At 28.5% G+C, this 20,337-nt stretch overlaps 2 protein-coding genes across 2 annotated transcripts; one reads left to right on the forward strand and one right to left on the reverse strand.

Annotated features, from left to right (window-relative positions):
* Positions 1-3,643: 3,643 nt before the first annotated feature.
* Positions 3,644-4,378, reverse strand: LOC103309823 (mesoderm induction early response protein 1-like). The gene has a single exon (XM_008186278.1). It carries the CDS (start codon positions 4,376-4,378, stop codon positions 3,644-3,646), a length of 735 nt encoding a protein of 244 aa, XP_008184500.1.
* Positions 4,379-10,820: 6,442 nt separating this feature from the next.
* Positions 10,821-14,113, forward strand: LOC103309824. Its single transcript, XM_008186279.1, has 2 exons — positions 10,821-10,874; positions 12,800-14,113. The coding sequence occupies exons 1-2, from the start codon at positions 10,821-10,823 to the stop codon at positions 14,111-14,113; spliced, it is 1,368 nt and encodes a 455-aa protein (XP_008184501.1).
* The last annotated feature ends 6,224 nt before the right edge of the window (positions 14,114-20,337 follow it).

The following is a 20,337-nucleotide window of genomic DNA, read 5'->3' on the forward strand; positions in this document are numbered from 1 at the left end:
AAACATTATCTTCTTTTACAACTAATATCTCTTTCAAAACTATTAAATCATCAATATGACAACAAGCCGTTATCTAGTCACCTTATTCTTAATAAAATCAGTAATTTCTGTTTATTGTGATATAGAAATAAAATATTAATGTAAAAAAAAACAAGTGAAAATTTATCTTTAAGGCACTGGTACAATAAAATAATATGTATTAATTATCATTACTATTATAATTTTATTATTTGTTCTATCTATAAAATATTTATTGGGGGGCGGAGTGGCCGAGCGGACTAAGGCGTCGGCTGCAACGCAGCCAACCCGAGTTCGATTCCTTGGCCACGGGCAGCATTTTTCTTAGGACAAGTCACGGTATTCGGTGAACAAGTGCCGCCATCCTCCACCCGGGCTTGGCAGATACTTACGGGTGCCCAATCAAAAATTCTGCCAAACTCATCACACACGTGTAAAAACCCTACCATTAAAAACCCTACTACTTAGAATCACAAAACCCCACAATCAGCTAATTGCCATAGTCGCCGGGCTTGAAAGATCAAAAAAAAAAAAATATTTATTATTTAATATAAATTTATGTGCATTATTATTATTTGTATATTATATATGTGATGTACATATCTATATTTTATCATTAGTAGTAGTAGTACCTGAGTATTTTGTAATAATTTTTTTTTAATTCTTACTTATCTAACTAGTTCTATTGTGTTATAGGTTAGTAGTTTTGTAAACACTAGGTATTATATTTTATTTTTTTTATACTATTTCATTTGTGCAAATCAACTGATGGACTTCAGTTCTAACTTCTAAATATTAACAATCTATACCATGTAAAAATGTATAACTTCCAAATAAATAATTATTTGATATAATTATTACTTACTGATAATTTTTAGGTATAGATACATTATAATATAAAAATGTTCCATTATATTATTATAGTTTAAATGTTCAGTTTTAAAGTAATATTATAATATATTGATATTTGATAGTTATAAATAAAGGTTAATTGAGTAATATATTTAAATTACAATAAATATTGTATTATAGTTCACATACAGTAATATATTTTCTATAGTTCGCCTACACTGTTTCCATTTCCGCATCATATTATTTCAATTAAGGCACCTCTATATAGTCTATGGGTATAAGTAATCTGTAAATATATAGGTTTTCATCCTTTTAGTCACACACAAAGTCACCTTACATTCATAATTTATGGAATTAACGAAACATTACAGTGACATTTGTTGTCTACGTCTTACAAATGCGTAACATAGCAAAATGTACGCTCAGCAGATCACTTTTATCTCCGTTTGTTTAAAAATTAGAGTGAATTGAGCTCTTATACAATTTAAAGGTAAGACTATTATCTAGACAATGACATAGGCTTTTCATCATATTTTAATTTTAAAGCGATTTATGAGTATTTTAAGATGTACAAACCGTTTATAATTTTAAAATACTCATAAATCGCTTTAAAATTAAAATATAAAAAAAATAGGCACATTGGTAATGACTGCAACAAGATTAAAACTCTCACCGCTACATAACAATTTATAGTTGTGTAAATAAATTATTTTTAATAAAATCATGAAATGAGTTTTTATGTTATTAATTTATTATCTGCTAGGTAAAAAAAAAATTGTTTAAACAAATCTGGGATATTGTATAGCAGATGCACTGCAGTCTTACAGCATTAGTCAAAATGAATCTTGCTTTGAACCTAAATCAAACCTATATTAAAAATAAATAAAAATAAAAGTATGAACTGTAGCTGTTATTTAATTTACAATATGTTACAATCATATTTATTTATAATTAAACAAAATGCATAATATTAAAAAAATAAACATTATACAAGTAAAATAGAAAAAAATTATAATATTTAAATTGACATAGGTAAAGAATTAATAAATGAAAATAGGAATCCAGAAATCACAAAGGCCAAAAGCATAATATTAAATTAAATTTATGTTTTCATTTTGCAAAAATAATATGAGTTAATATAAGTTAAGAACCTAGTACTATTTAGCTAATATTTTTCATTCCTGTATAAATATGATTTCTATTGTGACCAAAAATATAATACTTAAAATTTGTTATTTAACAACAAAATGCAGACAATAAATACAATAAATTATGTAAGTAGTAAATGTTATTATTTTAATTATACTACCTGCAAACTATACTTTTACTGTTAAACAATCAGTAATTTATCTAATATTTATAAAAGAATAAAATATTTTTCCTAAAATCTATTTTTACAAAAATTATAATTTAAGCCTAAACATAATCATAATAATCAGAATTTGTGGGCTTAGAACCAAAAGGTGCTATCTCGAAATATCAAATTTTTCAGGTGAGCCATTTCAAACTATTTTTAACTTGAAACTGCATTATCTTTTTTCATAATGAATGAATTTTAATGATGGGCACACCTAAAAATTCTCAAAGTTGTTTTGCATTAATACTAGTAATTTATTTTTGTTCAAAACGTAACGTAAGAAAAACAAAAACGTAAAAATTTTCCATTATGAACAAAAAAGTTCTTTAGATAGAATCTTTTGGTTGTTAATATAATTGTTTTCACTTAATTAGAACTTTTTTGTTCTGAATGAAATGTGTGTTTTTATTAGGACTTTACCAACCTCATCAATATAATAAATAATGTGATATTGGTTTTTTATTTAAATAGATTCCTATTTACAAAACTGTTCACGTAGGGGGGGGGGGGGTAAGGTTAATTAGTTCAATCATAAATAATTAAACATTTAAATTTTATAACCCTCCTTAATATTTGTCTTGTGTATGTCTATGTCTAGTTATTGTATATATAAATTACAATTTTTTTTTATAGATATCTTTATTAATAAATGTACAATAATTAATAATATTGTACCATCATATTATTATTGTAAGGTTGATAAAACGAATATGATATAGTACTTTTTGGCTATTACAAATTTATTTTACCATGCAGATAGAGCTTTTTGGTTCTAACACTTTTGTTAAGAACTTAAAGGTGCTATTTAGATTGCTATCAAATAACTAATGTGTAAATTTGATTGATTTAGCACCTTTTGGTTCTTGATAACTCTTAAAATAATGGACCTACATGGTTGGACGTGAGCATGGATTATAGAGCATTAGTCTTTATACTTGTATAAATCAAAAAAAGGATTTTCAGAAAAAACAGTTTAGCACCTTTTGGTCTGAGCCCACGAATTGTAAAACGCTCCACTAACAAAACAACTATTTTAACATAAAAGCATAACATATAAAAATAATATATTAAGACACTATAAAATGTAAGTATATTTTTTGAACCAATATTAATTAAATTTAAAGTGAATTAGGTACTTCACCAGTTAAGTTTGGCAATTAGTTTTAATATTTAAAACCCTATTCCAAGTAAAATGTTAACATGCCAATTTTAAATATTATATAATAATTTAGAAATTATTATACTAATAATATTCTATAGAAATGTAGTACCTACATCCTCATATTAAATACCTTAATATAATTAAAATTACAGTCAATGGTTAGAGGAGTGTCTGATATACATTTATGTGTATTAAAATTAAGCAAATTTAACATATTAATAATATGTTAAGTAAATAATAATTTAACAAACCCATTAGTTATCCACACGAGTGACATGTATACCTGATGTGGCCATCTGTTTTAAACGTTTTGGATCAGAGTAAATTAAACAATTCCCAACTTGATTGGTCTTTTGATTAAGTACAGAGTTTTCTCCATCTTCATAAAATGTAATACCTGGTTGAAGAGCATATTTTTTCTTTACCAGTCGTTTTTTATTAGCAAACACATCATGCCTTTCTGTTTTCTTCCATAAATAATAAAAATGAACAAGTTCACCTACTGTTCTTGTAGGTACTCTGCGCTGTTGAATCAGACGGAAGTTTTTGTTAAAACGACGAATACCATTTTCAAAGTTTTTGCATTCTTCTTCTGACCACATCTTGGCTCTTCGACCAAACATTTGATCATTTAATGATAATCGACGTACTGCTTCTTCAATATTAGATCCGCATTGCAAAAGTAAAAATAAAGCGTTTTCATCATCTCGTACATGCTTACTTTTGGGTAACATATTTGCACCGTGAGAAATTTGACGAATACGGTGATGATAGTCAGCAATAACTGCATTGGATGTATTATGAGGGTCCCAGAGAAGTTTGTCAACATTTAGGTATGGTGGATAATCTCCATACTTGGACAATCCATCAGGAATTTTTGCTTGATAATCACTACCAACCATTATAGATTTTTTCTTCACTTTATCAAAATCACTTCCATCAGTAGGATCAGAATAATCAGCGCGATTGTTTGTTACTCGCTTCGACATTATTTCGAGATTTTGAATCTGAAAAATTAATAATATATTCGTTAATATTACTAAAATATCTTCATAAAAAAAATTCAAGATCCTGGTACCCTAATTTAAAATCAAATAATAAATTAATAGTCATTCGTAATTTTGAAGTCTTGCAAAGTATTCAATAATTAAATAACCCAACATCAAAATGCCAAATACTGAACTATCCAATATTTATTTATTGATAAAAAAATGTATACATTATTATAATATGGAAGATGATACTAGTAACTATTAAGTACTGGTTTGGCGTCGTGGCAGTCTAGGCAGTGATACCAACCAACGGCAGTGCCGCCGATGAGAAGAAGTACCATAGACCTATAAGCTAATGGACAGCGCATTCCATTCCACCCTGACATCAATGCATGGAAATCATATAAGAGAAAGAATGAAGAAAGAACGAAGAGAGAAAAGAGAGAAAGAACATAAAGTAGCAATCATAGACCTATGAAACTAACACTGTATTTCCCCCACGTTATCTTTTACTCTATATCGTACATCTGACCTCTCTCTCTGAGCGCTGTTCATTAGTTTAATAGGTCTTTGGGGAGTACTGTGGTGATGGCTCACCTCAATATTGACACGGTATGCTGGACGTGGTAGAGGAAAAGGGCGACACAAAATAACGACACTCGGTTAATTAATATTTAAGTAGTGTTTTTTAGGTATAAGCCATTAGGTGATCACAATAGTGGTATATCGTACGCGTACGGGACAAGACAAGCGGCATTTTACCTCGTCTGTGTTATTTGGAAAAACCTGGAATGTTTCCACTAGGTCTTTCCCGAGTCAGTTTTGGGACAACCCCTTTGGATAAGTTTTGGGTTTTGCCCGCCCGCATGTCTACTGCTCGACAACGTCAGCTGATTATAAATTACATCGCTTGAGTGTGGTTGGCGATCCCTTCCTCGTCTCTGGGTGTTGGTTTTGCCGTTTTGCTAGTAAAGTCCATGTTTTTCGGGAGGTGTTGGTTTTCCCTCACTCTTTGTACTACTGATACTCTTTGTTGACCGTTTTCCGTCGCTTTGGTGGATCGTGGCTGTATTTTAATTCCGTACTTTTTTTATTGTAAAAGGGAGTCCCGTCCGATTTTGGTCGGTGTGAGACCCCTTCCATGGTTTCCACTTTGTGTTCCACCTGCGGGTCGTAAGAATCTGGGGTTTTCTTCCTGTTCTAGTTCCCTACTTTGGTTATTGCCACTTGACACCGCTATTGGTTACGGTTGTGCCCTCGATTGGATCTGCTGGTATGACGTCATTGTCAATTTAACTAGACTCACTGATTCCTAATTTCAGTAACACCTGTGCCCTCGATTGGGTCAGCCAGTGTGTCGTGATTATCAATTTAACCGGCCTTAACGACTCCTAATTTCGGTAACACATGGTGTCTGCCTACTCCCCTATTTACCATAGCATTGGAGTGCCAGTGACACCGGTTGGGATACCCGATTGAACCTCCGTTTTCTTTAACAGTTTTTTTTTTTCAGGCCACTAAATTGTTCTTTATTTTACTTATTGTTCTATATTGAAACAGTAAATTGTATTATGAAAAATAAAAATATAAAGGTTCTTTTGTTGTAATTCAAAAATTGTATTCGTGGGTACTTGAAACTTTTAACATTTATATTTTACACAATAACATTTTTAAATGCAAGGTTTTTGCATATAATCAATTCAACCTATTGTCTTACTAATATTATTCTAAAATAAATTACTTTAATATTTCATCAAATATGCTTGTTCATATTATGCGCAAACAGACTGTGAAGGCTTTTGATCAGAATATCATTGAATGCTTACATAACACATGCATTACAATGACTAATTGGATGAGGTACCTACTATTGACCTCACTGTATGTACAGTTCCTTAATTTCTCTCTTTTTAAAATTTTTACTAATTTTAAGCTAATAAAAATATTGAATTCTTTTTCTAATATTTATATTGGTAAAAATTAATTTAAAAAAAACTTCACTTATTAATTAGTTTTATCATACATAAATAAATTGTTTTATGTGTCCCTAAATCAATTCAATATATAATATTATTATAGTTACTAAATAGTATTTTACTTTTTTAACTATTTTTTTAGGGCCAGGGATGCACTTAAGAATTCTATGATCTCTGGTCAGGTGACACTACTGAGGGTCTTCCTATTCGAATATTTTATAATGTTATATAAACTTTGTCATCATACTTACTGATTATTGTAAAATAGATTGTAAATATATGTTTTAAATAAAAAAAAAAATATACTTATATAAAAAAAAAAAAAGAATTCTATGAAGAAATATCAAATATTTACAATATCAGGTAGTGAAAATGATTGCATAATAACTGGTACGTCAAAAATCAAACCAATACCAACTAGTAATGATAATATTATTGATATGATTGATTTAGATAATAATACCCAAAACTTGGAGGTTAAATTTAAGCCAGCTTCAAAACCAAAAACAAATGTTTCTATACCTGATCTCAAAACCAATAATAATAATAAAGTACTGCCAATTTATACTGAAGCTGGCAAAACTTTAAGTAATGAAGAATTTTTATCCATAAATATACATAAATGGAAACCTGGGCCAAAATCAAAGACAATGTTTGTTAGTGATATGGTTCCTTTTAATGCTGAAAATTAGAAAACTCCTGAAAAAAAAAATGAGTTTAAATGATTGTGAAGTTCTTAATAACAAAGAATCAAATACAATAAATTTGTTAAATTATAAATCAGTAAAGAAATTAGAAGTTCCTGAGAAGTATAATCATAATTTAAAGTCTTCAAATTTAAAGCATCCACCGCCATATCCCTTAATACCACCATATAATAATAAATCTTTATGGAAAAATGTGCCACCAATACCTAATATGACAATCAAGGTTTCAGGAAATAAAGTGACTATAACTTGGGACTTGGATTTGACTTGGTGGACGGCACAGATCAAAATGTATGAACTATTTGTATGCCAAGAGCCAGATGCACCTCCAAACATCTCTATGTGGAAAAAAAAGTGCAATATAGAAGCAACACATTGATTTAGGATATATTTACCATTTTGCTCTAAGAGCGGTGGATATCCACAATAGACATGCACCTTTTGCTGTTCAAAAACCTAAGATTTAGAATTTAGATTATCAATTTATGATAAGCATTTTATGTTAACTTTTTATTATAACTAAATTATTATTAGCCAGTAGGTTATTTTTATTGTAAAATAATAATTTTAAAAAGTTGATAAATCTTTTTTCCTTAATAATTTAATAATGAGTAGGTATATATTTTTTAACTATAAATAATACTATAAGCATTCAGTACCTATATATTTTTTTTTTATAATAACTGAACTTAGATTTAGATTTACAACTATTTTTCAAACAAACAATATTATTATAATGCATTAATAGATAATAGTTTTCTCTTAATGCTTGTATTGAAATTGATGAGTTCTTGAGATAGTGTATAACAATTAATATAAATATTTAAATAGTAACATAATTAGAAGTAGAGTAAACAGATAAAAAAAGTATAGTTACAATAAATCAATAGAATAACATTAACAACTGAAAACAATAGTATTTGATTAAGATATAGTATACTTATATTAATTGTACATTAGAAATTAGAGTACCTAGTTTTAATATGCTATACTTAAAATGACAATAGTTTTTGAAGAGATGAATATTAATTTTTAAATCTTTACAAATATGAATAGCGGTATTTAATGAACTTTTAAGACCAAAAAATGTATAACATCTAGGTATATTTATATTTATATTTTTCCTAAATCTAGTACTAATATTATGGTTATATATTGGTACCTCACTTCTATGCTTATATATAAGTAATAATAATTTTTTTTTTGTATTACTTCAAAATTAAATACATTTAACTCTTTGTACATAATATCAGAACATGTGTAATCAGGTAACTTTAGTATAAATGCGCTATTAGTACGCTTAGTATTAATTTTATTTATAGTTGTTTTTAGTTTTTTAGATGAATATCATAAGCACAACCCCAACTCTCAATTCCATAAGATATAGTTGACTGAACTATTAAGATATATATTATTATCAATTGTATTTTATTAAGTATAGATCTAAGATTACACAAAATATAAAATAATTTACGGCTTAATGATACTAAATATTCTATGATTTTTCAATTTTAACCGCGAGTTAATATAAAGGCCTAGATATTTTATACAACCAACATTTTTAATACATATGCACGTACCTACAGTTTAGGTTATTAGTCATTAACAGGGCTCGGAAGTTATAGCACTAAAAAAGTTAATTTTTAGCGCTTAAATTTGCACATAAAAACATTAACATAAGCACTATAAATAGCACTAAAAATTGAAAAATATGCAAAATAAAAAAAAAGATAATATATATTTAATTTTACAGATTTTTAATGTTTTTCATAGAATATGGTGTTCATAGACGAGTTAATAAAGTTTGTTTTACTTAAGGCATTTTTAAATCAATATAAAAACACGAGAGTATGTACAACAGTTCACAATCAATCGAACATACAACACATCTAAATGACCGTGGAACACTAAAATAAAATTACCGTGTTCAGTCATTAGTAGGTACATAGTAAATATGAAAGCATGATAAAACAACGAATCCGATGATAGTGCGATAGTACGATGTGACTGACACGGTTTAAAAAATAAACAATTTATTGGAAACGAACGAAATTGTCCGATTTAATCGACGATAACAACGGTTTTCCTGTTTATTTCGGGTGCGTATCATCTTTTAAAATAAAACAATTTCTTAAATATCGGTAGAATTTTTTTCGAAAGATTTTTGGTGGTGTTTGAATTATCTAAAATATAATTTTAGTTTCTGAGCGAAGCGAGGAAGCTATTGGTTTTACAATGGTGTTTATTTATTTTTATATCCTGTATACAAAATTTCTACTAGAAGGAGTGCTTCGATTTAAACTTATAGTACCTTATCTTTTAGCAAATTGGATCAATGTGGTACTTTAGAGAGGTCATTTTTAGATTTTCTCAATAGTTATAAAATGCCACGGGAAAAACCACCGAAAAATTACGAAAAACCGCTAAAAATGGGATTTTAATTTCTAACGCTTTATTTATCACCATAGAAACGAATAAAAAATTATAATATTATAATATTAATTCAACTTACATGATAAAATAAATAATAACAATATAAAATATCGTGCAGACTGACAAACCGTCTCCGCTCAGAATCGTTTTTCTTAAATAATGATATTATATCATTGAATTCAAGTCTAATACAATCCATTATTATAGAATGACTCACTTGTAAGCTACTGTACAGCAGAGCGATATCCACTTACCTGTTTTTTTTTTACTTGTGGTTTTATTGTTAAATAGCTAGGTAAATATAATACTTGATATTTTTTGATATTACCTTCATTGTTTATTGTATTTGAATCATTTTCTAATGATGGATTATTTATTATAGTTTTAGCTGGAATAGAATTTATCACTGAGGAGTTTTTTTTTTTTTTTGATATAGCAACATCGAAAATTAAGCTTTTATTTGTTGAGTTAATTTTCTGTTCAAAAGGATGGTGTGGTAATTGTTCATTACGTTCACACCATCAACATTCGCGTTCGTCTAGAAGCCTATCCGTTGGCGCTCAAATCTAAACGAATGGTTCAAAGCGTTTACAATAAAGGCTCAGTTGAACAGCTTTAAGCAGGCTGCTACGGCCACTGAAATAGATAAAAATATTAGTAAGTATATCCTATTAAGGTACATTTTCCCACCACCACCAATTTCAAATTTTCAACTTTTTCCAGCGCCAATATTTAGTGCTCCATTCCTGCCAATTCCTGTTACTACTCCCAGAATTCCTACTTAAAAACAGCCCCCCGCCAAAATTATGAGTCTATTGTTGTTTGTTCGGCAGACGTGAAAAATAACGTCGTAGGTACGCGAATGCGTCGTGTGTGCGTATCGTTTCGCTGTTATGAGGGAAGGGATCGAAGACCGGTTGCCGCCTGGACGCGGAGACTGGCGCTTGAACGAAAACCAAGGTGATCAACCACCTAACAATGATACCGACTCTGGAGGGGAATAATGTGTTGCGAGCCGTCACCTTTCCACCTTGTCGTTTCCAGTCCATGGTGGCAACCAAAAAATGCCGTAGTCCTCACATCTCCCACCACCAATCTCACATAACGCCTGTTTGGCAGTCATCGCAGCGGCAGCAGTGCTGCAGACCAGCAACTGAACTATGCGTCGTGTGCTACTCGTAATCAATGCTCATTGATCAAAAAATGTGTAAAAAAACTACTGATTACAACGTTATATTGTGACTATTGTAGTCTGTGTGACTGTGTTACAATTGTATAGTTTATATTCATTTCTTTTACTTGTGTGTACAATTTGTTTATATAATGGAAGAAAAGTTTAATGCTGTCGTACCAGGCATAAAAAATTCACCTGGAAAGGTGAGCACAATTAATTATTGTTATTATTATTTGATTACAATATTATATAAATGCTAAACAAATCGCACTACGGGTATACATCGCTCTTCGGATACTAGTAAATAAATTATTCAGTGCAATAACAAGATACCTTCACTTTATGAAATTTTTCAGGAGCCATAAATAACAGTTTTACTATCCCCCATTTGATCAAATTACTGTTTCAAAGGTTGATTTTTATTGTTTAGATGTAGATAACAGTACATAAACTCTTATCACTTTTGAATAAATTTTAATAATTTTAATAAATAAATGTAAGTATAATTTGGTGGAGATATATGGGTTTTTGACCCAAAATTAAAGCTCATGTTTTTTATATTTTGAAAATACTTGCAATATTTGTACTAAATTATATCAAAAAACATTAAATATGTGTAACCATACCTATGTTTATAATAATCCAACCGATCACAAACGTTTGTGATGATTAAATTGAGCTAATACTGTGTTTAGTAATAAGTATTATTTGATAAGTAACGTAAACCGTTACCGTGGTAACATAAAAGTAAATAATATATACCACGGACTAAGATATAATGAACTGTCATCATCTAGGTGAGGGGGCAGAGAGTAGGACTCACAGAAGTCTGGTAAATTCCATGTCTTATCAGGGTGTTATGCAGTCTTGTAAAGAATTCAAATACAAGTATTTGAATATTTGTATTTAAATACTTTTTGAAGTATTTATATTATGGTATTTAAATACTTTTTGAAGTATTTATATTATGGTATTCTAAATACAATTTTTTTTATGTATTTTTTGAGTATTTTGAATACTTTTTAAAAGTATTTTTAACAAAATTTAAATACTTGTATTAATATACCGTAAAGTCCATTTTATTAATTTTAATTTATAGTTTTTCACAAAAAATTGACATCAATAAAAATAATATTGTTTTCGTTGAAAACTAACATTATGTTTTTGTAGGTATAGTAAAAGTACGTAATAACAATGTTAATTAAAAAATTACCACATCAAATTTTATATGGTTTATGTATTGGAATTTTTTAAGAAAACTGAAAATCTAATAATTTTAAAATAGTTCCATATTAATAATTAATACCACTTTTTTTTTTCGTTAAAATGTAATCAATATTAGTTGAAATATATCTAAATGTAGAATGAAATATGTGAGCATGTATTTTTCTCTGAATAGTCAGACGACAGTTGTTATGTTAATAGTAATTATTAAAATCTATGGTAAGTAGTAACATAATAGGTACCTATACTGATGTACAATATATAATATATATATTATATAGCATAAAATTAAAAAAGAATACTTGTATTTGTATTCAAATACTTTGTGAGTATTCGTAAAATACATTTTTATAATAGTATTTTAAAAGTATTTTTTAAAAGACTGGTATTATGGGACCTCAACCGTTGTTGTGGGAATGGTGGTTGAATTTTAAACTATTGATTAGATATACCATATAAGATAATCCATAATTTATAATAAAAACCACCATGCGCACTAGTAACAGCTAAGGTTCCTACTTAAAATTCTCGACTTGTTCAAAAGAGAACTGATGAACATTTAGATTTTGAAAAGGTGGTGGGTACCTACTCATTAGCATATACTTAGCCTTATTTATATTTATTTTAAGTCCCTTATTTTTACTCGTTACTATGAGCTTTCTTACAGTCTCTTCTAAATCCGTTCATGATTCTTCGAATATTATAATGTCACCCGCATAAAATATTGAATTATAAAAGTAATTGATCCGGTCAATATTTTCCTTATTCCACCTATAGTAATGTATAGACTGCAATAATTACTCGTTTTTTTATTGTAATTTTTAGGTATACATGATATCATAATGTACCTATGCACTATATGTACCATTGTACTTATATGAGAAATTTTTTTTTTTGTTTTCAGTTTGTTAGTTGTCAACAAAGACAAATGATTATCAATTTGTACCTATCAAAAATGACAGATCAATCCACAATGCCAGATCAACGTCACATTAAATACATAGACCTCATCAAATGGATGACACAAGAAACCGGTATTGGTCAACGCACAATTTCAAAGACTTTATCTGAATACCGGAAAAAAGGTACGATTTCTTCTCCTAATAGAAGAAAAGTAAGACCAAAGTTTACTGAGAGACCTAATGAATTTGACAAAAATGCTATTCGACGAAGAATACACGGGTTTTGGCATCGAAAAGAATTTCCAACTTTTGAAAAAATAATGGCAACAATCAATGACTATCCCAGCTTATCGAATTTTTCACACACATCTATGCGAAAATTATTAAAAGACTTAAATTTCGTATGCACTAAAATAAAACAAAATAATGCTTTAACCGAAAGAGGCGATATAGTTTGCTGGAGACAAAAGTACTTGGAATCTATTAGATATTATCGTAGCCAGGGTCGTCAAATTTATTACCTTGACGAATCATGGATAAATGTAGAAGAATCATCTAAATCAGTCGATACCACAATTCAATATGGACAAAAAAATCTGTCACGTAAAGGAAAACAATTAATTTGTGTCCACATAGGATCATCTGATGGATTTGTTGCTGGTGGTCTTTTAGATTTTGAATCAAAAAACAATTCCAACGAATATCATGACAAAATAAATTATGTTACATTTTACGAGTGGTTTAGTAGCATTATACCGTTGTTGAAAGACAACGCAGTGATTGTTATGGATACTGCATCGTACCATTCGGTCAAAAAAGATACGTTTCCCCTCATTTCGTGGGAAAAAAGTAAAATTATCAAATGGTTGGAGAATAATGGAAAATTAATTCATCGACCAATGGTTAAGCATCAACTCTTGGAGGAGGCAGAACAATTTCGACCGGGTTGTGAAAAGTATGTTATTGATGAATTAGCAAAAAAAAATAATAAAATAGTACTTAGACTACCTCCGTATCACTCTGAGTTAAATCCGATCGAGTTAGCGTGGTCTTTTGTAAAACACTATGTCAAAACAAATAACATGACGTTCAAATTACCAGATGTACAAAAACTGCTACATGAAGCTGTGGAACGAGTTACACCTCAGATGTGGAAAAATTATATAAATCAAGTTATGGAAGAAGAAGATAAACTCTTTGAAATCGACTTCATCATCGATGAAATTTTGGAAGCGGAACTCACGGAATCCAGTGCTTTATATTTTGTAACCATACCAGACAAAATCTCTGATTCCGAATCTGAAATGGATGAATAATTAATAAATTGTAGTGTAATATTGTTTATATAATTTACAGTATAATGTATTGTTTATTGTAAATAGTTATTATGTACCATCGACTGTTTTCATATGACATTTTGTTTTTATATAAATAATACTAGCAGGTGTTACCCAGCGTAGCAAGTTATACAAGTTTATCGATATTTTCGTAAAATAAATGGTTGAGCTAAAAATAATAGACGACGCTTAACAATTATATACATTATAATGTTCCTAATAGACTGCAATGGTTCAAACTTTTGCACGGTTTATGTACTAATAGTAAAACAACATATTAATTCACATTAGCCGTAAGACGTAAGTACCTACTATGTACTGGTTCCCCCTCAAAATATCCCATGCATTAAAATATCCCTCGTTCAAAATATCCCTCGTTCAAAATATCACCGTTAAAAATATCCCTCGTTCAAAATATCCCCGTTAAAAATATCCTACGTTGAAAATATCCCCGTTACAAATACCCTATATTCAAAATATCTCATAATATATTATTTTATTACATAAATTACTAATAACTCGTACTTCGGTAATAATTGATATAATATTATTATAACGTCATTATTTTACAAAGGTCAACATACAATTTAAGTCCGTAGGTATGGTTATTTTTGAAATAAAATATACATATAAAAGATTTTTTAAAATGAAAAATTACACGCAATGCCTTTTAAATAGTTAAGTACAGTAACATGTTCATAATTAAGAACCACTTCTTTTAATTGTTTATCCAATTTCTCGTAAATTTTCTTTTTCTTAACTGGTAGCTCACCAGACATGTATTTTTCAATTTTTGCTTCTTGAAGGCCTACATAATTGTAATATAATTGTAACATAATTGTAATAATATTACTTAAATAAAAAAAAAAATAATAATAATTGTATATTTTATTTACCTTGCTCTAATTGGAGACACTTGATAAATTTCCATATCGATGCATGATGAGCTCCTAGAGATCCATTAAAGGCATGGTAGGATAACACTCGACGGGACCAAAAAAATTGACCGTTACATAGAGGTGACCGTTAACGGAAGTTTTACTGTAGTAACATCCAGCGGTCGTCAATAACGCACACATTTATTTAAAATCGCATTATCGTTTAGAATCGAATACCAGTTAATCAAAAACGTTTGAGATTACGTGTATTTTATCGAAATTTGCACTGCAAATTACAATATAACTATAACTTATAATAGTTATACGCAAACTAGTCGTCATTTTTCAGGTCAAAATGTGTGAACCCTGGGTTTTCAGATAGTTTCCGAGTAAAAAATTGTGAGCAATTCTGCGTTTTTACGCATAACCAATACGCTATAATTTACCACGTCCGGAGTCGACAAGTGAAGCGAGCCACTATAATATACTTATTTTACTTCAACTAGCCATCGAGTTTGGCGACCGGAGCCGGCATTACTTTGAATTGTCATACTCTAACTTACTCCCTATAGGACTATACCGTTTTGGGTATATTATTCCTGCTTACCTACTCACGCGCTCGACGTTATTTATTTATGCATATTGCATATTATTATTATCATAGGTATGATGATAATATTATGCCATACCTAATATACCTAATATTATTAGGGCTCTGATGTTTATGAAATTGCATATTTTTTTATATTTATCTAATTTAATGCTCTCCTGGATACAAATTTAATTTATGTTCTACTGAATCAAATAATACAATTTTTACTTTGCATATTTTTGCATATTTTATGGTTTTGTATTTTAATAGCATATTTAAAATGCATATTTCAGTACATTTTTTAAAAGTAACTAGGTACTAGGTAATAAGAATAAAATATTTATGTTTTATGTGCATGTCTTTTTGTGCATATTTTGGTGTTTTTATTGTCTAAAAATGCATATTTTATATTATTTTTGTATTATTATATGCATTTATATTATATTATTTGACTGCATATTTCGTAATTTTTTAGTGCATAAATGGATGCATATTTCAATAATTTTAAGTGCATATACATCCGAGCCCTAAATATTATTATATGTAAGTACCTACGAAAATTATACACGCGTATGTAAATCTGAAAATATCACATCCTCACAGTGCCACGTTAAGCTATGTGGCCGCCCCGGGGTTAATTAAAATATGCCACATTTAAGAAAATTACAAGTCAAAATTATATTCACCACACTATTAATACATTACAGTCAGTAACGTATTAACGGATAGGATATAAGTGTAGCATGCAAGAGCAATAACTTTACAAATTACTCATATCTATATTATGTATATTTTAAATAGTACATTCTTACTTATATTTAAATTTTATAATTATTAATTATACCTCGCATATAAATTTAATAAAATTACTTAATGTGTCAAAATATAATCATTAATTAATTTTTTTACTACTTTTCTTTTATATTAATCTTTTCCTTGATTTGATGGTCGCAAACAGGTGGATAATCTCTGACTAATAAATCTGTCTTAAAAGATCATCTTCTATGTTTAATATTGAAGGCAATGACATTTTATTCCTCAATATTTAAGTGGATCTTAGATAAATTTTATTTGTTTCAAAACGGAAAATGATCGTTCGCTACTTGCATTTGTTGAAGCCATAATATCCGCATTGCTATTTCAAAGTTAGGGAATAATGACAATAGTCGAAAATCAGTCAGATATTTTAAAAGCTTAATGAATGATGATTTTTCCTGTGTTAAAAAAAACTAAGAATTGATTTAAACTGCACTGCTTCGTCTATAAACGAACTATCTAGATCATTTGAATATAATTCCACTAGATTTTTAGCTAGATGTGGGTATAGTAATGAGAAATTAATTAGTATAATTACTATAATTTAGGTACGAGTGTAAGACATAGATTTACTTTTTCTGAATTTGTAACAGCGTACCATTGTTAAAAAATTATTTACAATAAAGAATACAATAAATTAGTACAATGAGTAAACTTGATAAATGGTTATTGACAGGAGGTTGCAATTGTGGACAGGCACATAACAATGCCATCCGACCAGGTAAAAATATATTGAAATTTTAGGTTTATATTTTTAAACATTTGAAAATATAATAATGTTTGCCAAGTCAGATAAACTTTAAAGATATCTCAACCTCATATACACCTATAACTTAAAAGCCTATTCCCGTACTTTTCAAAAATTTGCAAATGACTTATTCTCAGACGAATTTCTCCACATTTTCTATCAAACAATACACTTCCTGATTTTAAATTTAGTTTTAGAGCCAAGCATAGCAAGATTCATTAAGTTTATGGAGTAGTTGATACTTGGTGCCTTTTTAAACATTTCTGAGGCTTTCGACAAAGTTCAGCATGAATGTCTCCTTTTTAAACTCTGCAAATTTCTTCCCCCTACAATATTACTAAATGATATGTTACAGACAGGCATTTACAAACAACCTAACTGAAAAACACTCACTTTATTGTGTTAAAATCTGTATTGATTACATTTATTATACATTTTTCTGGGCGGAGATGTACCTTATACGATTCTATATACCTTAATATGAGATTATTATACTAAATACACAAAGTGGGGAAGTGCACCAAGAGCGGATTGCCCAGTAGGGTCAAATTTGTCCATGATGTCAGATGAACTATTATAAACTTGCCTGTGAACTAAAGGTAGGAATAGCTGCAGCTACCTATCCTAATAAATAATATTATAAAATATACATAGGTTATTTACTAAATATAATTCAAATATTATAATATAAATATATATATATTTTTTAAGTTATTCAAGCATTAAAAAGATTCAATGGAAATAAAAATCAAGCAATGGCCTCCTCATTTGCAAAAAATATAAAAATTTTGACTGTTGTCAGAAGTTTTTTAACAAAATTAATATAAAATATGTTTTTGTTTTTCAGTCAATTTTAGTTTTAATTTTTAAAACTTATATTTCATTATTTTTTCCATTCTTTGGCTGAGTTTTTGTATACATTATTAAAAAAAATTAATTTAACATTAAATTTTTAAATTAAACTTATAGATACCTAAGGAAAATGTTTTGTTTTTATAAATTTACTTCCCTCGTCACGTTTGATGAAGACACCACAATGATTTGCCCATGAAAAGAGATAATTATAAGTTTTCGAGACTAGTCTAGCCAACCAGAGAATATGTTTATTTTCTTCCGTTAGTTGGTCCTTGATGTATACATTATTCTTAGCAAATAATGCATGGATTTCATTATCAAAAATTTAATTATGATTTTTAGTTCGTAGTTTTATTGTTTTAATTAATTCCAATTTAGTGCTAGTATTATCAAAATGAACGATAATACTAGGGCAGCTTATATAATTTTTATTGTATGCCATTCTATAGGCCTTAATCACTTTTTTATTATTAAGCTTGATGTTTAATTTGTTAGATATGGTTTTTATTATCTCAATAGTGTTTTTGTTGTCTATGATTGGAATACCAGTTATTTTAATATTATTGACGAGTTTATCTTGTTCCAAAAATTAATATGTGAATGAAGTTTTTCCATTTCCAATTCTAAGTTTAAACATCTTGATTCAGTCTTAGATATTCTATATTCTTGTTTACTATTATAGTTAGTTAGTTTAAGTGTAATATCAAAACTGTCCAATTTATTCGAACAGTAACTGACTGAATTTTCTAGTTCAGAATAATTCTAATTATTAGACTTAGTAAGCACATTCATTTTCCAAAAAATTTCATCTAATGTAGATTTTATATTATTTATACTACTTACAAAATAACTGTATGAGTCTAATGAAATATTTGTCACATCTTTTTTTTTCTCATTGTGATATGTGTGCTTTGGCAGTCAGAGCAATTCCATGCTTTATTTTCTTGTTTCAGTTTATTAAAGTTAGATATCGATTTTATCCCCGTACATGCCGCATGAAAACCTTTTGGATAGGAACGACATAAAACAAATTTTGTAGGAGATAAAGCGTTTTAACACGTATTGCACGAGGTCCCAGACATAACTAAGATAAGAGAGCGCTTTACTCATTTTAAATAATAAGTACTGATAAAAAATGTACATATATTACTTACATAAGTGTATAGTAATTTATCTACTCTGGGTACAAATTTATGATTTATTAGAATATTTTGTAATATTTTATAGACACATTTACTTGTCTTTATATTTTATTCTGTATGAATTGTGTTTAATCTCTATTTATTATCAAAAAGTAAAATATAGCAAAAAAAAAACATTGTTCGTTTATTAAATAAATGAATATAAATAACAATCATTACTATAAATATACATTTGACATAATTCTCACATGTCAGTACATTAGTGAAGTAACTTAAGTATAATTTGTTCGATTTACACATGATTAGTATGTAAATGTTACTTTACCTACTGTGAAATGAGAATTATTCACTATTTTAATATTAATGTATTGTTTAAAAGTGTTAAGTGCATTTTCTCCTTAAAAAAAACCCGGAATTTACTTTTTAAATAATCTATATTTTTTCATTTTTCTTAATATATATTAAGAGGGTATCAAATATAAGAGTTATCCAAAGCGTAAATTCTAAATAAACAATATTTAAATATCAAATATTCTGGGATACAAGTGTCTAGTGCACCATACTACAATGCAGACCTTATTATTTGTAAAATTTCGGAGTGCACATTTCATTTTATTCTCGCTACCGTCTTAGAAAGAGGAATGTATTATATATATATATATATGTATATTATTTTATTATATATTATATGTATATATTATATTATTATATATAACAACGACAGAACAATTTTCAACTATGAGAAAGGCGATTATATTAATGTGAACCTACTTTTTAATTCTTTTAATTGGTTGAATACTTTTAGACACCTCAATACTGAGACAGCGGCCCTCGTATTCCAACACGCACTTTTAGAATCTTTACACTCTTTTTTCTCTCAAAAAACCATAAGCCCCTCCCATAATTTCCCTTACTGGTTCAACAAAGAACTCAAAACTCTCGTTTGGAAGAAAAATCAAGCCCATTCAATTTATATAAAAAATAAAAGTAAATCAAATTATGAAAAATTCTCCTTGTTGCGACCTTAATATAAATCGCAGTCTAAAATTGTTTTTCATGATTTTATACACCGGTCAGAAAGTGAAATTATAAGTAACCCGAAATATTTTTGGAACTGGGTCAACTTTAATACTAAGTCTCGTGGTATACCCGATTCTGTATTCTTAGGTGAT

The sequence above is a fragment of the Acyrthosiphon pisum genome, chromosome A2, assembly GCF_005508785.2.
Source record: "Acyrthosiphon pisum isolate AL4f chromosome A2, pea_aphid_22Mar2018_4r6ur, whole genome shotgun sequence".
In the NCBI taxonomy this organism is placed as follows: Eukaryota; Metazoa; Arthropoda; class Insecta; order Hemiptera; family Aphididae; genus Acyrthosiphon; species Acyrthosiphon pisum.